At 46.5% G+C, this 22,809-nt stretch overlaps 1 protein-coding gene across 5 annotated transcripts in view; it reads right to left on the minus strand.

Moving 5' to 3' along the window:
- NTRK3 (neurotrophic receptor tyrosine kinase 3) overlaps positions 1-22,809 on the minus strand; it is a 220,836-nt gene that overhangs the window by 131,050 nt on the left and 66,977 nt on the right. For 4 of the 5 annotated variants that reach the window (XM_072870113.1, XM_072870114.1, XM_072870116.1 and 1 more), the window contains exons 8-11: positions 20,793-21,089; positions 17,331-17,354; positions 16,338-16,408; positions 14,460-14,562 (exon numbers count right to left, since the gene is read on the minus strand). In XM_072870113.1, the coding sequence (XP_072726214.1) occupies positions 14,460-14,562; positions 16,338-16,408; positions 17,331-17,354; positions 20,793-21,089 (495 nt within the window). The remainder of the gene's footprint in view (positions 1-14,459; positions 14,563-16,337; positions 16,409-17,330; positions 17,355-20,792; positions 21,090-22,809) is intronic. The other variant, XM_072870115.1, reaches the window with a different exon arrangement.

Raw genomic sequence — 22,809 nt, forward strand, 5'->3', positions numbered from 1 at the left:
ACAGGGCTCTGAGCAACCTGATCTAGTTGACGTTGTCCCTGCTCATTGCAGGGAGGTTGGACTAGATGACCTTTAATGGTCCCTTCCAACCCAAACCATTCTATGATTCTATGATAAAGTTTTCAGAAGACACACGTGCCATAGAAGAGAGCTTGGAGATCGTGAAGCATGCGGGGATTTGTATGTACGAGCCAGCTTAGCACTGATATCTGAAAGTAAAATACTTGGAAATGGCTCCTGAGAAAAGCCCTCATGTGCTGGGTTCAAGACTGAAGGGTTCTCTGCTAAGAATGGAGGATGTTAAAGGACCTGTAAGTTATCACAAATTTGCACAAAAGCCTGATGGCTTTGAGAACCACATATGGGTAAAAAAAAAATAAATAAAATCTAAGGGTAAAGCCTGATGCAGGGAAAATGTATAGATATTTGCCACTGGTTGGAAATCAGGATTTGTCCTCAAGGCACAGTTTCAGGCAGCACACTGCCTCCCTGCCTGCATCCAGGAGGGTTTCAAAAGGCCAGTATCAAAGCGAGTTGCTGCACCACGGGTCAGCAGAGCAAACAGGAATTTGAACTAAGGTACCTTTTGCAAAAAGAGAGCTTACACAGTTTTCTGAAAACTGTCTAGTAGCAGGTAAATAAATGCCAGTTTTGGTCTCATCCAAATAATTAAGAAAAATAAAAGAGAGGCATCTGGCAGGCATTCAAAGGCCCAGTAGCACATGTTAGTAAAAGACTCAATCAACAAAATTCAATAGCACTTCTCCTCTTTTAACAAAAAAGCAGAACCTCATTCCTTTTTGGCCGATTAACAAAAAGCCTGCCCATATGACTGGTCCCAAAACCACCAGCTGAAACCCCAGCAAAGCTCTGGCAGGAGCGAACCCGAGTGAGACGTCCTTTGCTGAAGCATCCCTAAACCCTATGCAGATTTTATCTTCTCTGTTGGGATGCATTTAAGAGGAAGTAACTTTCTTTGGTGTGACCTGATCGCAGCGAGTTCAGCAGAACTTAAATCAATGCCTTTACCTATACATATCAAAAGGTATGAAGGTGCCCTGCTTTAACCTTAAAACTTCAGTTTTAATATGCCAGGGTGGAATACATGTGCTTTGCTGATGAGGGGTTTTGGCACATACTGACATCCTATTAACTCTGATATCATGTTAATAGACAGTAGCAGCCAAGAAGCATTACTTGAAACCTTTAAGCAGAGAGAATAAGCCCAAATCACTCCTAAATACACCCATAGCATAATAAACTTAGATAGAAAAGAAACATAGCAAAGACCATATCTTTTGTTATTAAGAACTAAATAACAATGTAAAAAAAGGGGAGAAAAATCTAAAATCCAGCTGTCCTGCAGCAGCAGAGTGGAAGGGGATTTCTGCAGACACCCAGAAGTGAAATCAGTCTGTATCTAACTTAAATTTCCATCATGACACTTTAGATGAAGGGAGATTGAGAACAAACAGGAGATAGAAGAATTAATACTCTTTATAAAAAAAATTGAGAGAAAGAGAAAATTAAATAATGGTCAAAACAGCTAAGCAAAGTCCTACTGGAAAATTCAGCAATATTTCCTCTCTTGGTCCCACACGCCAAGGGGACAGACCTGCAGCAGTCTATAGCAGGACAGTCAGCAAAAGCACTTAGCAGCCCAAAAGGCATGAAGTCTCATTACCAGATGCTGCTACCAATTTAATTCCAAGGAGAGAAACTTGTCAAGAAGGCAGACGTACTGTAAATCTGTAAAGACATTTTCCTTTATATACACACATATGCACACAACTTGCATTTGTTCTCCCAGCTGACGTGCAGAAGAAATGAATAAGTTTAACTTTAAATTTATAGTAAGAAATCAAATGAAATATTAAGAAAAAAATTATTTAAGAGCCTAAATGATAGCGGAATCGAGAGGATGAAGCAGTTGGTCTATAAAAACAAATCACGCTGAACTACCTTCAATGCCTTATTTTCCCCTGATTGAATTACAAAATTAGACAATGAAGGCTGTAATATATTTGGGCTTAGTAAAATATTTGATAGTGTCTCAGAAAAAACTTCATTGAAAAATTAATTCAAACTGGCTTGGATATGAGCACCGTCATACAACAGTGTTAATAACAACAGTAAATTTGATTTATGTGGCTCTTACCTGCTAGTGCTGGTCTGGATGGCACAAACATGGCAAAGCTTTAAGCCAGAAAGGCTCTCCACGGGGACTGGTGTTAAGGCTGGGTTTATTTAACATCTTTATTAATTATTTGGAAATTAAACAAACCCACTGAATTATCTAAGCTGTTGACATGTGTCTGTTTAAGGGGCAGGGAGGGACTGTAATAATTTCAAAAGCCACCACTGATATGGTGGCTCAATGACTGAGCAGAGCTGGTTCCTTCTCACCGGCTCCACGACCTTCTCGTACATCAAGCTGCACCGAAGGCATGAAGTCACACAGGCAGCGCGTCTCTTGGCCAGCAAACATGGGCAGAAGTAAGAAAACCAAGATGCAAACTTCAAAAACATTAAAGAAAAACAAGTTTTGGAGATAAATCACAAATTTAGTGGGAGGCAGAAACATGGAAAACCATTAATGTCCAAATGGGCTGGTGGTGACAGCAGGCTGCAAATGGGTTACGAGCCTGTGAGGGAGCAGGACCGTGCCCTGCACAGGGAGGAGACGTCCCCAGCAAGCCCTGGGGAACCAAACCTGGGGTAACCCCCAGCCCTGCCGGGCACAGGGCCAGGAGCCTCCCGCACACCAAGAAAACTCGGAAAAGGGCAACAACAACAAAAAAATACGATTACAATGCTGGAAGGGCTGAGCTGGGATGAAAGAGGGTTTGCATCTGCACCATTGCTTAGCGCTGTGGGAAGAGCCAGCTGCAACAACCCCAGGGACAACCAGCGATGCTGAAGCCAGGAGGGATGGAGTGTAAAAACATGTAATGAATTAACTTAAATAAACAGAGACTGAGTAGTTCTCCGGTAGCAAACTGCCCTGCCCCTGGGTCCGACCACAGAGCACCTTTGGTGACCAGCACAGAGCAGCACAGGGGACGCTGCACATCACACATCCTCCTAACAGCTCTCAGGAGCTGGTTCCCCAGCGTTACACCCCACAGTGGAAGGGGTGCCTGCCCTGCCACGCCAGAGCCCCCTCACCAGCTACTCAGCCCTGCTGCAGCATCCCACTACTGTGTGCACAGGGATGAGCATGGGCATTTACCCAAAACCCAAATGAAAAGAAGTCAGAAATTGATTAAGAAAACTGTAAGAATAAATATTGATCCTAGACCACTGTTACCTCAAAATTATGGGGGGTTTATTTCCTTTTTGTAATATCAGACATCCCTCCATCCCTCCATAAAAAATACATCAGAGCTTAATAGGTAAGACCATGCTAATTATTACCCCAAACATCAGTCAGAAGAAGAGCACATCGTTGCTATGAGCACTTTGGATGAAGACATGCTTTGCTTATTCGCACAGACCATGCACCTGCTGATTGTGGGAAACTCCGGTTCTGTTTTCCTCTTCCCAAAGCAGGACTGAAGCTGGAGCCCGGTGGAAGCACCGCAGCCCCTGGGCCAGATCCAGGAGCATCCCTGGATGCCATGAGAGGGTGCAGAGGGGCTCGTGAGCAAGAGGCAAGCAGACTCGGCCGGCAGCTCCCGCAGAGCCCTGCAGCCTGGGAGGAGAAGAGGCAGAAATCAGCCCATCAGGACGCAGCTCCACATCCACAATCCGCATCTCTGCGCTGCATGGCGAGAAACGTGTCTCAGCCCAAGGGCAGCAGCAGCTTTACCTGCCTCCCCAAGTGCCGGCTCCACTTAGTGTAATGATTATTAAGCCCTGTCAGCAGATATGAAACCAATGGACGCAGATCCACAGGCAAGCGCTTCGAAAGCCGCCAAGACACCCCTGCTCACAGGTTTTTGTTATCCATCTGGAAAATTGCGGATGTCACAAGAGCTTTTAGAGCATCAAGATGAAATCGTCCTGTCAGCAACAAAAGGGCCAGTTCTCCCATGCCCAGATCCCAGCAGCTGTCTCAGCACCACAGGCTTCTGCACGAGTGGCTGGTGTTGCATCAGGACACCGATGCCACCGGGGAGCCTCGCCGGCACGCTACCCACCCTGGAGCTACCGCAGCACCGGCATCTCAGCCCATGCCGCGTGAAACTTACTCTGAAGGAAAACCAGGGTGAAGGAAAACAGTATTTTTCCCTTCACACTAATTCACAGCCTCTTGTCTGGCTCTTGACTGCGTTAGGCTGGGAAGAACTTGCTGTTTGCTGGAGAGGATGAAGCATGCCCTTGGACAGAGAGAAGATGGAGATGCAGGTTCACTGGCACCAGCTCCTCCTATAGCTGGTTCAGGTGGAATGAGAAGCAAGCCAAAGAGTTTTTAATCCAAAATCCAAGCAGACTCATCCATTTTTTCTGCCATAAATGTATAGTTTTTCACACTCTGCGGTTTTTGAAGCTGCTGCACTGCTTTGGCTTGGGTGTCATCAAAGGCAGATGTGGCAAAAACACATTACCAAAGGTCATGCTTCCCAACAGGGATCTGATTAAAAATGGCTTTTTCCTTTTCTGCAGGGAAAACCCTTCGCTCGTCACAAAGTGAGGTCTTTCAGCAAGATCAGAGGCTATTCAGCAGAGCCACAAAACCACTCCAACACCAGGGTGCATAGAATGCTGGGCTGCAGCGTAAGGGTCCTGATGTTAAACAGCCCCTTCCAGAAGAGGCTGGTAACTCCTGCAGATGCTGGGCTGTGGTGAAGACAACGAAGAAAAACTTTTCTGCAGCTAGCAGGCTCCAGCAGATACAGGGAGCAAAGAGGCCGCGAGACACAGAAGATGACCATGAGCACCAGCTCCACACTCTTCTCACGCCACAAGCCTGAGAGCAGAGGGGAGACCCTGCAATATGGCCTGAGTGAGGAGCAGAGCACGTTGAAGGCTGATGACTGGGGTGAGTTTTCATGGGTGCATTGAGCATCATTCACAGCATGGATCCAGGCCACTTGGTGCCCCCGCCATGCACCCTGATGGCAGCAGTGCCTCATACACAGAACCCAACAGGAGACCTGTGGCCAGTTGACGTGGACACAAGCAATGAGATCTCCTGGGTCCCTTTCCTGAATCACAAGCCAGGTTCAGGGTAAAAGAGCATCCTATCCTCTGTCCTCCTTCATTATCCAGGGCCATGGCACCAGCTGAAGACCACTCTCCCAAATAGAAACTGTATTATGACCCTGCCCTTCAGACACAAAATATGGGAATCCAAATGTGATTTATTCCTACTGTGCACAGCATACTACCAAAGCAGCTGCCTTGTGTGCAGGCATTATGTTCTGGTCCATTGATTTTTAATAGCACAGTTGTAGATCGAAATGAGATGCCTGAGCATCACATGGGGTTCTGCACCGCTCCCACCTTCATCAACAGATGCTAAACACTGGTGCTGATGACAGAGTTTCTTGGGGCTGTCCAGAACACAGGCGGACTCATTATTACACCACAAGAAATAGAAGTTGGAGATGGAACAAGCCCACTAGATCATCAGATGCTTCAGTGCTCTCTACAATTTGCTTCCTCGATGCTTTCGCCAGTCGAAGCTTGAACAGCCCAAGCGATAGTCCCTGACCGTTCCCTTGGGTGGTTATTCCATTGCCTCCAAATTTCTAGGCACTCCTTCAAGCATGTTCAGCCCAGGTTCAAAACCAAGCAGCACCGTTCTTTTCCTTTTCTACATTTGCCGTCACAGCTTCTCTGGTCAATCCTGCTGTTTAAATCACAGTTATCCATCCCTTGACCAAGAGCGAAGCTCTTCTGCTGCAGGGTTTAAGGACAGAGTGACAGATCTCAGCAGCCCTGGCTAAACACCACATAAACGAACAACCATCCTACAGCAAGTCACGAGGAGGAAGAGGTGATGAACTCACCAGGGACATCCTCTCAGAGGACCATTTATCAGCATTAACAGTAGCAAAATCTTTTTCAAAGAATAATTGGATAACTGCGGTACAGACAAACTACAATTAAAATATTAATTAAAGCCTTTTTCTTCCTCCCACACTGCCCTGCATCTTATTAAAGCCACATCAAAGTTGACACTTAGTGGTCTGGTTGTTGGCCACCGTCAGGGAGGCACAGGAGAGCGCACAGGACGCAAGGCTTGTGGAGGTGATATCTCTTCATCAGGTTAGTTCTATTGGTTAAAAAAATAGCCTATCCTGCCACTGTACGTGGTACCTCTTCTGGGGATAAACAGAATTATTCTGGCTCTGTGCTGTCAATCCAGCATCTTTCCCTAAAGCAAAGCCACGTGAAGACAGATGGACAGACACTATCAGACCAAGCAGCAAACACAGGCTGGAGCCACGGAGGCAAGGAGCGGGCAGGCAGGAGCATCACTGCCACAGAGAGAGGCCCCCCGAGGGTTAGCACCTTCTGCAAGGTCCCTGGGGGAGGCTGCTCAGGTGACTGAGCCTGGGCTATATCACAATGTGGAAAAGATGTATGCAAGCAGTTGGATGAGGAATTGGCACGACTCGGTTGCTCCTGAATGGCAAGTGGATGAAGGACATCTTCCGAACCCTGCAGTGTGAGGGAAGCAGCCATGGCTCATTCTCGTCCTCTCCCTCCTCAAGCTTCTGCCGACCGCAGACGCAAAGGCAGAAGCAAGCACGGTGCCACAAGCAGCAGGGTCCCCAGCGCTGCCACTTGTTAATGCTTTGCTGGTGGAAAAGCCGATGCTCTGAGCCTGGAAAAGGAACAGCTTCAAAAAAAATTATTAAAAAAAAAGTCAACATCTTTCCACCACCTCGGCTGGGAGTTCACATCATGTCGAATCACAGGTAAGATGAGGGTCACTCGCACAGCTTTTGACATCGCAACGTGAGAACCGCTTGTGAAAGTCAGCAGTGAGACACCTGCTAATGCAGAACTGCCCCGGGCAAACACCAGCCGTGCCACCCGGCTCCTTTGCGGCGAGTGCTGCACCCAGGCTCCAGCACACAGCTGGCGACCAGAGCAAATGCATGCACCCGCGAGCGAGGGAGGTCACACATGGGGAGGAAGAGCCTGCAGGAACATGGTGTGAAGGAGGCCTGGGGTTTCTCAGGTCACCTGAAAAGTACTGATCTGACTTTAACTGCTTTTAGTAGTTGCCTAAAATAGACACTTTGGTTTTGTAAAAGCAACTGGAATAGGTAATGGCTGGTCAGTGCACTTTACATTGCCTTTATAAATAACCTCTTAATACTTGTGGGAGTGGGAAAATGTTTTATTTCTAGATCTAAATAAATCCTGATCTTCTGCTAACCATTTCTCCTGCAGGGTCATTTGATGCATCTCTCCAGCCCCCCTGGAGGCATCTCTCCAGCCAAGGGTGGCTCCTTGCTCCTTCAGGCAGCAACAAGTGACAGCACCACCCCATCTTTCAAAGCCTTCACTGGACTAACATCACCTGGGAGTGAAGGAGAAGGGGTGTCAGCATTAACTGCTGGCGTGAGAGCGGATCTGCCTTCACAGAGTGGAGACACAGAAGCAGGTGCCTTGTCACAGCACCCCGAGGGAGAGGTGGGATCCCTCAAAGGTTTGCCAAGGAGCCCAGGGCTGCATAGCGGCTTTCCCTTGCTGCCATTGCACCAGTTACGGACTGCATGCTCAGTAGAGGGTGAGGCACTTATCAGTTTGAAGAGCTTTATGCTTTATCACCTTGAAGGCACTAAATAAATAAATAAATAGCACAGCTTGCACTTCAGCAGAGTATAAACAGGCATTTATAGAAAGAAGCCCCAGTGAAACCACATGCCCTTTCAATCCACTTCCCAGGCAAATAAAACCAAGTAATATTGAGCACAGGAATTATACCGAGGGACTTTTCAAACAAACAGAAGGATACCAACAAGGAAAAGCCCCGACCTCCAACAGCCCCATACAGTCACTCTGCCCACGTGTTTCAGGGGGCTCAGCCTCTCGGCATCACTGAACTCTGCACGTCGCACACCCGGGCTCAAAGAAAGCAACAGCAATCCGTTCCCACTTCCAGTTTGTTAGTATGGCCCACCATACATCCCTGAGCCACCGTGGTTAGCCGTGGCTTTTAATGTATGGCTGTTTCTCTCCTGTAGCCGTGCCAGGCTGGCTGATATTACTTTGCTCTCTTTCTTCCTGCTTCTGCTACATGGCAGGCTCCCAGAAGGATGAAATGAAAGGGGCCTGATCACAGATTTCACCTGAGGAACTAACCCTTAAGGTGTAGGCTCTCCAAGCTGCAGCGTATTTGTTCATTCCTATACAGCTGCAAACAAATAATCAGGGAAAAACAACCAGGGCATGATTATAGCCAGACTTGGCCAAGGCAACGTGGGTCAGAATTAAGTCTCATCTAAAAGGTAGGTCATTGCTCTTGTATATTATTTTTTCCCCCTTTAAAGCTGCAGAGATAATTGCATGATGAAGGAGGAAAGCAAAAAAAAAAAAAGAGAGAGAAACAAAAACGTAAGAGAGAAACAAAAAAGCAAATTAACAAAAGCAAAAAGCCAGGCACCCGAGATATCTTTGCAGGAGCTGGTCCTCTTGAATCAGAACCCTGGAACTGTTCTGCAATCGACTCAGCGGACAGTTACCATCTGTTTATGGAAAAAAATGTTAATAACCCCCAATCATAATCAAATAGGCAACCACTTTACTTTAAGTACCTATTAACTAATGCTAAATTACAATGGAACAGCTCTGCAAGTACTTCTGACATCCACAGGCACATCAGCAGTGCCAGCACTTTGATCAGGGCTATTAGAACAAATACCAAATGAACTGATAGCGATGCGATTCCTCAAACATTACAGAAAACGTGGGATGTATTTATTTACTGTTCTTTCATTTGTCCCTCACCTCCTTGTTGTTTCTGCCTATTCAGAAAGAAAAAAAGTATATGTCTGTATACAGACATATGCACCACCCACCACAGCAAACACCATGAAAGCCTGGAGCCCTGTGTTTTGTTTTTCTGTCCGAGGCTGGGCTTCCATATGGATTCTCCGATGCCCAGAAAGGCTCAAGGCATTTCCATCAGTGGGGCATCACCTGAGTTGTCATCTTCTATTTAGCCCCCCTATTTCCATGATGCCTGTAAAGGCATGTCTAAGTCCTTCCTCCCTCTCCTCTGGGTGGAACTGGCCAGCAGATACAAAAGCTGCAGCAGAGAAAGGGAAAAACCAGGCAGGCGGAGCTGTACACACATGCTTGCACGCGTGCAGAGAGGCAGCACGATCACACGCCTTATTTCTTTAGGAAATCAGATTAAAAAGCAATCGACTCTTTGCCAACTGTAACCAAGTCTGAACCATTAGCTGGCACAGTCTCTATCCGAGGAAGAAAACCTCATTCAGAGAATGCAAGTAGTTTTTAATCTCAGAGCCTGGAAAATAGTTCATCTCAGCAAAACTACGAGTGCTCTTGTCTCTGGATTTTCTCTAGCATCTTTCCCTCTGTATCTCTGCAAACTCAACTTTTTTTTTTTTTTTTAAGTTGTGCAGCATCAGGAATACATCACACAAATGTGCATCAGCACACGTTCTTTATCCCTAGGCACTTGCAAATGTAACAGAAAATAAGCAAAAGGAGCATATATTTCAGCCCATCAACCTAAGCATTTACACGGCCTCCATTGCTGTGCCATCCAAACATTTTGTTAGTCCCAGGACTTTTCTGTGCCGTTATTATTGTTTTATGAAATTTCATTTTTGTTAGTCCCAGGACTTGTGTGTGGCTTTTTTATTATATTATGAAATTTAATTTCCTGTCATCTGCTGGGATTAAACTTTGATGGGAAGACTCAGGTTTACGAGGCTTGCGGTGACAAGCCTGACCCCAGAAGGTGAGGTGTAAAACCCTCCACCCCCGGCAGGCAGTCAGGGAACACAGGACACCGAGCCCAGAGCCAGAGCAAGCGACGACCAAGCGCAGCATGCCGGACTCCTTACTCCCATGCAGTCTATCCCACCTGTAAAACCCACTCCCCTGGGGCACAGCAATACACCGAAGTGCCCTGACTCCCAATTCCTTGCTCTGTTAGATCCTGTTCTTCTTCCCACACTAACACAAGGCTTTAAAAAGCATCTCAGCTCCCCCTCTGGATACATCACCCTTTAGCAAACGGTTGCAGCCCATGTCTGTGACTTCAATGCTTCTCAGTTTTTGCATTCTTTTCCCAGCGGTTTCCCCTCCGCTGCCTCCATGTTGCCCATGTAACACCACGTTTCACAAAAAGGCGCTTTGTTTGCCATTTTCCTGCCACCTCCGCCACCCGAGCTCTAGTGATCCCCCAGCCCCCCCCAACTGCTTCAGCCCACCCCTATCCCCCCAGCTACAGGAGCCAAAGTCGACAGGCGGCCAGAAAGGGGATCTGACCTCCGCCATCCCATGTTAATGAATGCCCTCTCAGAGGGAGCAGGGAAAGGCGAGGGGGATGGCACAGAGCCAGCCTCCACGAGCTCAGCCGAGGGACGCCGAGGAGCTGGGAGCGCAGCGTGTCAGAGCCCCCTTCACAAGGAGCTTTTGTCAATGCCACTGCTCCAGCCTGTCGACGGCGCGCTTGGCAGCGCAGACTTTTCCACCGCTTGGCTGTTGGCTGTATCAGTAGCTGGGTCATAACCAGAGCAGCGGCTCTGCCAGGACGCTTGTGCAATGCTCCGAGGGTGTGCTACCAGCCAGAAGGGGACGAATGTGGACAGACCGTCCTCTCATAGTCCTCCCCCAGCCATGTGCCCCAAGACACAGTGACTTTCTTTTCCGCAAAGGCAGCTGGGATGTTGGGCACTTTGCAGCCCATTGGTCCACTTTTAAGACTGGTGGGTGTCCTGGTTTTGGCTGGGATAGAGTTAATTTTCTTCCTAATAGCTAATATAGTGCTATGTTTTGGATTTAGTATGAGAATAATGTTGATAACACACTGATGTTTTAGTTGTTGCTAAGTAAACTTTACACTAGACAAGGACTTTTCAGCTTCCCATGCTCTGCCAGGTGCACAAGAAGCTCGGAGAGGGCACAGCTAAGATAGTTGATCCAAACTGGCCAAAGGACTAATCCATACCATATGACGTCATGCTCAGTATAGAAACTGGGGGGAGTTGGCCGGGGGGTAGCGACCGCTGCTCAGAAACTGGCTGGGCGTTGGTCGGCGGGTGGTGAGCGGTTGCATCACTTGGTTTTTTTCCCTGGGTTTTGTTCCTTTCTCACTCTCTTGTTGTTTTCATTTTCATTACAAATTTTTTTTTCTCAATTATTAAACTGCTCTTATTTCAACCCACGAGTTTTCTTACTTTTGCTCTTCCGATTCTCTCTCCCATCCCACCGGGGGGGGAGGGTGAGCGAGCAGCTGTGTGGTGCTTAGTTGCTGACTGAAGCTAAACCACAACAGTGGGCAACCCAGCGGGCTGGCCCAGGGGGACTTTCCAGCCCAGCATGACATCCAACCTTGTCAGTCCAAGTCCACCTCTCTCTCTCTAGGAGATAAACCATCTGCTTAACACTAGGAGAGGCGGAAGGAAAAAGATGTGCTCAGAGAGACTCACGAGGTGCTTTGGGTAATGTGTCCAACATGAGCACACAATGTTCTGCATCCGTGACAAAAACAACAGGAAAAACCTGCTCCTGCAGGCCTGCCAAGCTGGGATTTCAACAACAAGTGGCAACATATCAGCTGGCGATGAATGGCTCCTGATTCAGGGAATGATGCACTTTCCCAAAAAGACTCAGGGTTTGGATTTTTATCTTAGTAAATTATAACATGCTGGGTGCCATACAGAATGGCTCCTGCCCAAGAATTAACTGATAATGAGGCACCCAGAGGAAAGTGCTGGCTAAAGGAGATTTGGAGATGGTTGCCAGCTGCACTGTCCTGTACAGGGTGTCAGAATAAGGTAGGACCTGTTTGTGAGCCCCTGGAAGAGCAGCTCAGGACCACTCAGTAAAGTGATTTGATGATTTGGACAAGGGCATCACCTCATGAGCAGAAAAACTCCAGGGAGGAGGAAAGCAGCCCGTTAGTGGAGCGAAAGAGGACACACTGGGGAAAGAGACATCAAGCACAAGCACAAGCTTCAAGGTATCATTGCCAGATTGGGACCAACTGCAACAGCTCAGCTGAGACCCTAAAGCAACCAAAGGAGAGAGCAAGGCTCTAGACTCATGGACCTGCAGAGCAGCAAGGAAGGAGAGTTTAGAAACCACATTTTGGAAAGCGTGCAGGGGACTGTGACATTTCTTGAGGGGGAGAGAAATAAATCAGCTACAGCTGGCAGGGCAGGCCATAGCCAGGGTACCACCAAGCATCCCAGCACTGCAGGTGAATGGAAGAGTTGCCTTTGTGTTGTGGGTGAAAGTAGTGAGGTTTGGTAAAGAAGGGAGATACAGGCTAAAGACGCAAAGCCTGGTGGCATGGCAGTTGACAATGGTGCTGTGGCTAAAGAAAAAAAGTGTAGGCAGAAGAGACACTGGGGAAAAGCAGGAGGCTCAGAACAGGTAAGGCCATGTGCTAGGGAGATTGTCCACAGGGCAGGAGGATCTGCAGCCTCCAACAGGGAGCAGAGCTTAGGCAGTACGAGTAGGCTGCCCATGGTGGTGTCTATGACACTTGTGACTCATTAAAGAGCTATCTCCCTGGTTTTAAAGATGTATTTAATTTCTGTCAAGTCCATCTCTCCAAACAATGTCATCAATAAAACTTTTAGAAACTCTACGGGGCTGTGGTTTGATATCAGAGTTGGAAGAAATACAGCATGATGATGAGGGAAACAGGCTTTTCTGGCTAAACATTTTTGCCTTCCAAAAACTGCACACACAAGGGCCCATCACAGCAACCCTCTGGTTTCTGGGAATGCAGAACACCAGCTAACGCACTTATCCAAACATCTCTGAACACATACACGCATCTGTTCACCAAGACTGGCTACTCACATAAGGTTCACTCCTCTTTGATTCTTCCATTAGGGTCAGATGTTACTTTTCCTTTTTATAATTTATCTCTAAGCCCCATCAGTGGCAAATGCCCAAGCACTTCCAAAGTGTTCTGACACATTCCTCCAGAAGGCACTTAACATCATCCCAATTTTACAGATGGGGAAATTAAAGCAGAGACAGAGGTTAAGACAGCTAATTGCCTACGGACACTAAGTGAGTCAGTAGAAGAGCTGGGAATTGATCCCAGGAACCATGTCTTCCATTCTTCTACTCCACCCACCAGTCAGTACACCCTACCAGATGGTTCTTATCATTGGACATATGGACTAAATATTGCTAAGTTGGTGTAGAAGATATGCTATTTAATTAAATGTCCTGTCTTCAATCTCCTTAGGATGCATAGGGGAAACTCCAGCCAGAATCCCATCTGGACCCACTCACAAAATGTCTCTGTAAAGCAAACAGAGCCCTAGGCAAGCACAAGAAACATTCCCAAACCTATCAGCCTGCCCTGCAGCGCAGACCCCAGCAAGGCCAGGAAATAGGGTGCAACTCAGGAGCCTTGGAAGAAGCTCATGTTTGTCAAAGTCTGGCTTCAAATGGTGTATGCATGAGCCACCAATTAGGCTGGGAACCACTTTGTCATGTGAAGGCTCTTCCTCCAGACTTCACTGGGCACCACCAACGCTGCCCAACTGGAGATACCAGCAGAGTCACAAAAAGCAGATGGCACAGAGTCATCTACTTTCTTCTGGCATTAGCTCTATCACATCACAGTGCTGGTGTTCGTAGGACAGAGAGACCACTTCTGCCCGGCAAACATCAGACGCCTTCTCGCTTTCCAATCACTACCAAGGACACTTGAAATAGCTCCTAAAGTAGTTATTCATGATGCAGAGGAGGAAACCTTCCAACAGAGGCACAGCAGAAAGAGACCTTCCACATTTCCCAGCATGGACCTTACAAAAACTTACAGCAGCATCTTTGTCCCCATTCACAGACAGGCACAGAATGGGTACACCTGCCTTTCCAACAGAACCCAAACCAATTTCACATCCTTCTGTTCCCACCTCACACCCTGCACTCCGTGCGATGCAAGAGGAAACCCATGCATCATCAGGTCCGCAAAAAAGATTTCATCCAAGAACATGCTCTCCTGAGTACAACTCCCTCAACGCATGGCTGGAGGGAGCAGGCTCAAAGCTCTTCTGGGCAACCTGTAGATGCAGTTATGTACTGATAAGGAAAACACATGCATACTTCTGCCCAGCAGAAGCACATACAGGTGAGAACCACCAGCCTGTATATCTCCGTTACTCTCTCAACAAACAGAAGAGGGCTGGACAACATTCTCTTTAGAAGGCTTTGCACCAATACTGACAATGTAGGAATAAAACCACAACACCTTTCCATGTGTGCTATAAGAGCCGGGCAATCCTGGAAGGTACCTCCTGCTAGAGGAAGGTGACTGTACGTACCTTTCATCCCAAACTTGGACCGCCGGCCATATTTGTTGATCATAATAAAGAGGACGACCAAGAGGACACAAGCAAAAGCTGCCAGCCCAACCGCTATGGAAACCTGAAAGGAAAAAGCCTTAGAGTCAAGACAGAGGAATTTAGGAGTCTAGATTGGAAATACAGCACCTCCTTGCCCAGTTAACCTTTCTGTAGGCCCATACCATCTGCTGCAGCCCTGTGGATATCAGCTGTGGAAGAAAATACAAGCAAAAGCAAAGGGCTCTGGCACAGCTTGGAAGCATCACAGGCTGTTTGCAGGACTGGGAGGTTTGGGATCTCCCTATCAGTGATGCCGTTCTGGCACCAGTTCTCCCCAGCCTCTCACTCCATACATCTGCAGAGAAGGAGGACCTCTGCTCCAATGTCTGGGCCCTCCTTTCACTGCACCACATCATGAGCCTCCATTTGTGACATCACCACTGAGCCATGATGTCACAACATTAAAGCTATACTAACCTGAGCTGGGAACATACAGGAGCAGCAGAAAATTCTTTAGAAAGAACTCCTCTGTCTCCATCCAAATATCCCTCAGGACAAAGAATGAGGGAAAATAACACACAACAAAAAGAAAACAGAAGAAATTAAGTAGAACTGGTTTTTTTCCCAAAAAAACATTTGGTTTTCCTAAAGCCTCTAATGGTTCCCTAGTTATTGTAATTTTTAGTAGTAAATATTTATACTACAAGAGTGTCCAAAGTCCTTCACTGGAACTGTAGTTCCACTGTGTCAGTGTGCAAGCAGAGGAAAAAAACCTCCTTGCCCTAAAGGGTTTACAATCCCAGGCTTATTTTAATATTTATGAATATTTATTCCTTCAAGTCCTTGCTTGAGATACTTTTATTGCATTGATGTAAACAACAATTTCTTTGGCTTTTGTCCAATTGTTCTCCTGTTCTGGGTCTTGTGATGCATTTAGACTTCGCTTCCCTTTACAAAACTGTATTCTGCTATAACAGAAAATACATCATTTAACCAAGAAAAAGTAATTTGATTTTGCAACCTTTTTTCCTACCCTCGATACATTAGCTACGATATTTTTAAATTTTTTATTTTACTTCACTCTATTTTCATTCCCCAGCTTGTTTTCTGTGTTTTGTATTTAATAATCAGTGCACATTATTACTCCAGTCTCACTGTTCAAAGCTTTCACCTCAGTTATAGGAGATTTTCAGTTGGATGAGAACTGAAACTGAAATTGAGTTTTGTTCATTCTGTTAACACCTGGTGGGTTTCAAGATCTTAAAACTTTCACAGAATTAGAGCAATTGTGTAACACGCTAATTTTTTTTTCCCCCAATACTTATACACAAATATTTTTTCTTTTTCTACCTGTATTCTGCAGAAGACAGACAATGTTGAGATCTGATATGCTGTAGGGTTTTTTTTCTTTTTTCATTTTTGGCATGCCCTGCAGAGCAGGAGAGAGGGCAAACTGGCATTGACAAAACCGAACCAAGCTAAATATGAGTCCCTCACAGGGCTAAACTTAACAGCTCAATAATAGTATGAAACACACAATTGCCTGTTTGTTTGTTCTCTGGGTGCTACTTTTTTAGAGTGAGAATTTCTGACCCTGACAGCAGCAACTTCACAGGATGCCTTATTTTCAAAGAGCTTCCTGGTTCCACACTGCAGACCCAAGAGGATCAGATGGTTCGTGTCAGTATTTTACTTGCCTGACACAAGCCACAAAATCCTTCTGATTGCTGTCTTGAGTCATAAAGGAAGAGATTTTCCTTGCAAACATCTCAAAACAGCACAGGAATGTAAATACTGAGTCATCAATAACAAGAAATGCATGCAAAAGAGTTCTGTAGAGAAGAGGACAGGACTCACCCCAAAAGTGTCCTCCTCCGGTTTGTGGGTCACAGTGATTGGTGGGGTGGGACTTACTTCATAATCACCAACTGAAACCAAAACACCAAAGACAGAAGATTCAACATGGCTCCCATGGGACTCCCAAGGCACCAGCACATCCCCAGGGGCAGTGCCTGACCTAATGAGATCCAGTTCACCCCTAACAGAGGCTGCAACTTTCATTTTCAGAAGGCACCAAAATCAACCATCAGAGAGTTCCCTGTGGACATCAGCAGAGAAAACACAGACCAGGACAATGCTGATCAATGCTGATGTCACTCAACATTACGAATGAGAAACATTTGGGTGCCTGGTGTCCTAGGGTGGGTGGCCTCCACCACTGAGCCACCTCCTAGAGTTTTCAGAAATCTACTGGGCTAAGTAGGGTTAAAACACAAGACTGACTCCAGCAGAACTTGATCCAAAGAAACAGTTACTTGGATTACTTGGATGTTTTTTGGAGAGGGGGAAAGGAAAAAAAAAAAAAAGAAAGAAAGAATCTGTTGAGGAAACACTACAGAAGTTGAGTTCTGCTTCTCATCCCAGTCCACACTAGAGACCATGTTGTAAATGGGCCATGACACACAACTGCTTTGGGGACTGGCCAGCCTGCATCTATTTAAGACCCCTTCTGCTACACCACAACCAAGCGGTTAGAGTTGCAGTGATATTTATCTCCAGCCCTGCCATTTAAGACCTCAAAGACTGTCATTTCCACTATCAGACCATCTTCAGGATGTCACTGGAGGGGAATGAGCATCTCCTGGGCTCCAGAGATTGCCCAGCTGATCAAAAGCTCCCCAGCCTTCTTGCTCATGCATGGGGATGCCAGGGCTTTGTGCAGCCTCCGCCAACTTGCTTTTGGCTTCCTGAGCCAAAATTTTCCTCCAGGAAAATTCTGTAAGTCACAGAGGGGCAGGGGGAACCACAAAAAAAATACCCACAGTATGCAAAGGGCAAGGAGACACTTACTTGAGACAAAGTTGTCCGTACTCTCTGTGGAAAGGACAAAGAGAGAAGCAACACAGTTAGCAGCATAGCAAAGGGAAAGTGGTCTCATTCCCAACCCACCTCAGACACTCTCCACCACCTCAAAGAGCCCAGGAAACCAAAACATTTCATATTTTGTCCTGTATGGGAAACTGTAACTGGAAATTGCTGCACATGTGCCAGCAGGACATGCTGGAGGTCAGGATGGAGAGCACAGGGGTAACTGTGTGGGGCTGAAACAGGAGGGGAGGGATGCTACTGCCAAAACAGAGAAAAAGTAGCAGCACCCTGTATGGAGACTTTTGAATGGTCATTAAATGACCCTGCTTTCAGCAGGTGAGCAAAGCTCGAAGGACACACAGGCTCAGCAGGATGGAGGTGGAGGGGAGAGAAGCAGATTTTGCCCAGGGAGAAAGTCCTACGGGGACAAGGACCAGCTCCCAGGAAGGACAGTCCACCTTGGGGCAGGGGGTTAGAGACCTCCTCTGGGCTCCCTCAATAGCCTACTGAGCCACTCATGAAAGCTAACAGCACCTGAACCGGATGTGGAGGCTGCAGCTGTCCTAGAGCTGCCTCTTGCCCAAGATAGCCGCACCAGTCCCTCCTGTCAGCCACTTGACGGCTCCAGTCTATTCAGTAAAGCTCCTTCAGCTCCAAAGGCGGCCGAGGCCCCTGACAATGAGGTCTAAAGCTCTCGGTGACACTCAGTTTACATAGCATGAGAACAACGCCAGCTTTCAATTCACTCGCCCATGTAAGAAACTGAGCCCGATATTAACTGGAGTTTACACAGCTTTGCTGGCAGAGGGCTCCTGGAAGGACGCTGAAACGTTCATGCTGAAGTATGGGTGAGGTTTGCAAGGGAAGCATAAAACAATCCCCGGGTGACAAACATGGTTTTCCAAACCAGGGGAAAAAAACCTGAAAAAATATTTTTGTTTCAAGTCAAGCAGAAGAGTAACTTTCCTTGGCTTTTTCTAGCAAGCGGGGGGGGGGGGGGGGGGGGGGAGAGGAAGAAATACTTATTTGAACACTTTTTTTCCTGTTAAATCAGACAGAGTCTAGTTTTAAAACTCTTGCTGCTTCTAAATTTTCCCCTTTCAATTTTTCTCTGCTGGACTAAGCAAATTCAACAGAAACCCACAAAAAGTTTTTCACACTAAACCCTATTTTTCAAAGCATAGAACATAGCCAAGAAATTTCAGCCAGCTTGAGTTCTGCGAGAAGTTCCCAAAGAACTGAACACTCATTAAGGGGGGCAGGCAGGTACATTAACCTTTGTGGATTAAATAAGGAGATGGTAGCCTATGGTAGAGATGCCAATGACAACATGCAATGAGATTTTTATCAGGAGATGACACAAATCTGTCCTGGGAGCCACTGCCCTGGCTCCTAGAGCCACAACGTCGCAGAGAAGCAGGATATGGCATGGGGCATATCTCCCAGCTCCCATCCAGCTTCTAACAGCACCTTTCTCCTCTCAACCTGGGAAGCACAATCTGGCATAGTACCAACAAGAGATTGCAGACCAGGGGCTTGTAAAAAAACATGGTCACAGGTCCTTTTCTATGCTGATAGGAAGTTTTCCAGGCAAGTTTTCACTTTCCTTAAGTAATTAAGACCAATAATCTCATCCTGGGTAGTGACAGCAAAACCCTTGCACGTGTGAATAGCTATAGGCAATAAGCTTTTTGAATGAACCACACTAGGGAACCTTCAATTTGTGGCATTTTCTGGAGGAATCTACCTTCAAATGGGAAATTATAAACGTCAGCTGCATTGAGTGTTAATGTCAGTTGTGGCAGTGGACGGAGCAACGAACTTCAAGGAAAGCAAATTACATCCTCCATTGGGCTGACAGGGTCTGCCAGGGTGAGGAATGGCTTGGGACTTCAGATCAGAAGAAATAAAAGAAATGGGTCAGTTCCTGCTGAGAGATGGTTCAGAGTCTGTAAGTACTCCACACCGACAACACATACAAGGCGTGGGTGAAGATGCACTCACAAGGGCAATATTTTACATATATTTCGCACAAATTGATTCTTCCAGAGCCTTTGACACAAGTGGCTCTTCAAGCATCAACATGCCTTCCCACATCACAGCACGACTCAGATCCATTTCCAAAATCAGCTCTCCGGAACAGCAGATCTGCCCCCTTTTCTGGAGGTCCAGCACCTACTTAAGAGCTGTCCCCATTTCACAGATGGGGAAATTGAGTCACAAAGGTGGGACCTGACAGAGCTGAGACTGCAAACCTGTGCCTCTCCTCACCCACCTACAGTTGATAAGCTGCTCTTCTGCCCTGACAGAAGGAAACATAAATAGGTCAGATAGCCAAACAGGGCATCATCCTTGAAGCCAGAATACAAATTTTCCACTCTCATCCGTATCAGCTCATTTGTTCAATTGCCAGATCTTCAAGGGAGAGATTTGGGGTTGCATTTACGATATTTGACCTGCGGGAAAACTCTGTGTACATATATGGTGTGATATAAATAATAAATGAGAGTACCATTGGTATTTTTCTATATTTAGCAAACGTCCTATTTTGCTGGATTTTCTTGGGCTGCAGGGGCCAATTTAGAGCTGCCACTTTCTCATGGCATCATTCCTGAAGGCAGCAGCATGCACAGATCTTAACTCTATGATGGCCAGCATGGTGTTGCAATGACAGAGAGGAGATCAAGACCCTCCACGCTGCTATAGAGCAGACAGGTCAACACAAAAGTCTCTACTGCACTCCCCAGAGCTGGATCGTCATGTCATCAAATGGTTTTTTTTGCAGTTAAGCGCTGAATCACTAGGGAGTAATATGGGGAATTCCAAACAATCAGTTAAGAAATCCCAAACTGATGCAAAGCAACTAATTGAGCCGTGGCATCTTTTGTAGGCCTGTCATCCTGGAATTGCACATGTCATATTTAGAAAGAAAACAATCCTGACACTGCTGCATCCAGCTATAATCATTTCACAAATGCAAGCTAGAAGAAAAAAAAGGGAAGAGCTGCATCATTTTAAAGGGCTTTCCTTTCTGTAGCTTATAACTAGCAATCACATAGAAGAATACTTTCTCTCAAAAAATTGGGCAACCTCTTTGGGGCATCCCAGAGGAGATCGAAAATAATTGACCAAACTTACATCCTATTCCCACTGAAATCCCTAAAGATCTTAAAAAAACCCAAACACTGCAGAATATATAAAACAACAAAAGTATCTAAACCAGTTAATTTCTCTGCATTAAAGAGTTCTTATGACACCAAAGCACACTTGAGTAGGAGAATCATACTGGTCAGAAGAGACCTCCAGAGGTCACCCTTTCCAACCCACTGCTCAAAGGCCAACTTGGGTTGTCAAGGCCTTGTCTAGGTGCAAGGATTACTGGTGGGACCATAGTAAGACCTTTGGATTGCAAGCAATCCTAGTGAGATAAACTGAATATCCTACCTGGAAAAGGCTTTTCAAGGAAGTGTCCTTTGATGGTTTGGTTGGCTGAGCCCAGCTGGTTGGTGGCCACAATCGTGTAGTTGCCATTGTTGTAGTGAGTGGGTTTGTTGAAAAGCAGGCAACCCTCAGACACTTCCCCTTGTTGGTAGAACTCCATGTGGATGATCTCTGTCTCTCGGAGGACCTGGCCATTGTGCAGCCAGTGAAGGGTGGGAGCTGGGTTCCCATGCACCGCAAACGCAATGCAGTGCTCCAGGTGTAGCACCGGCTCCTCCAGGGTTAGGATGCGAGGGGGATCTAGCACAGAGAAACACGGCAGGCTCACAGCACACCTCCACCCACATCATGTCTCTGTTCACCATGGAAATTAAGATTGTTGAAAACGCAACCTCCAAAATCCCTTGTTCCTTCTACTCTTCCCATGGATGTCTGCAAAGAAGCAGTGCTAAGTCACAAGAACCACTCCACACTCCCCAAAAGGAGGATCTGACCCATAGCCAGCTCTCTTGAGCTTGTGAACAGGGGTACGAATTAACCACAGGGATGGTCCTTCCACCAGCCCAGAAACGAATAAGCTTGGAGTTGTCCCAGTCCACACAACTACTGCTGCTCTCCTTCCCTCAAGGGATCACAGGGAGGTCTCCTGTCCCCATCAAGGAGAATGCTGCAACGTAGCACTGTTACATTACACATGTGTAAGGTGCCCCTTGGGGGCTCTCCAGTCGCACTGAGCAATTTTGGATTGCATAGCTGTGGAAGCAAAAATCCCTCAGCGGCTGCCTGTCCTTGGGGGTTTTGACTGCCTGAATATCCCAAAGGAGTTCTCACCTGCCAAACACCCTCCAGGGGTGTTTTAATTAAAGGGAGTAGAGTGGGAGAGGAAAAAGAAAAGCAGAGACTACACCTGCAATTTATTGCATATGCATTGTCTTCCCCCTAGGACACCCCAAGAATTCAAATGTTGTTCTGCCATCGCTTCTGAAAAACTCCATTTATAATGCTTACATGTAAAGTCAAAAACCCCAAGGCTGGCAAGGTCTAAACTAGAAGAAGAGTTTTGTGCAAAGACAAAGGACACAAAAAGATGTAGGTCTTCCCTAAAACTCTCCTTTTCCTGGTACCATCCAGCTGCAAAGACAATCCATGGGGCATCCACAAGGTACAAAAACAACACACAGACTTTGACCCATCTTTTGGAAAAAAGATGGTGAATTTTTCAGGCAGTGAAGGTGGTAGAAGAAAACAAGGTGCAGAGCTGGTTGGAGCTGACAAAATTCTCCCACCAGCACCCAGCTACCCTGAACCACACAGCGATGTCCCAGCCACCTCTTTTGCCTCGCAAGCCTAGATCTGCATGTGGCTTGCTCACGTCTTCCTGGCAAGGAGGATTCAAAACAGGCAGCCACCTACATATGCACAAACCCAGATCTTTTCAGCGTGAAATTACAGCCTGAGTGATGGGTCTGGGCAACAAGAGCAGGGGTAGCAGAAACTGTCAGCAGCTTAGAGGATTACACAGGTGAAAACAGGCATTGGCATGGTGATGTTTAAGGTATGGAGGAAAAGATGCTAAAACACAGTGCAAAAAACACCTGCCTGCTGACCAATCACCCTCTGAGCTGATGTGGACTTTAATTACCTCCGTTCTTCAATCCATCAATAGTACTTATTGGAAGGAAGATGAAAGTAGTAAAGCATCTGCTCTCCTCTTTCCAATCCCCTGTGAGCCCTTGTCTTTACAGTGGCTCCTGCACTGCACTGGACATGCAACACGCATGGGTTCACCAAGACTAGCCAGAATCCTGCATGGGTCTTTGCTCTACCTGGCAGAGTTGCAGGACAGATTTTCAAACTACAGAGTAAGGGCAAATATTACAGACACAGCAACGTATAGTAAATCTCAGCTGCTTGAGAGCACAAAGCTGTGTAAACTTCCTCTTAAGGTCAGGTTTGTGTTAAGTTATATTAGAAAGCACAGAGAAAGTTTAGCTACTTGCAGCTAAAAGGGAACAGTTGA

Source organism: Ciconia boyciana, chromosome 8 (assembly GCF_034638445.1).
Source record: "Ciconia boyciana chromosome 8, ASM3463844v1, whole genome shotgun sequence".
Classification (NCBI taxonomy): domain Eukaryota; kingdom Metazoa; phylum Chordata; class Aves; order Ciconiiformes; family Ciconiidae; genus Ciconia; species Ciconia boyciana.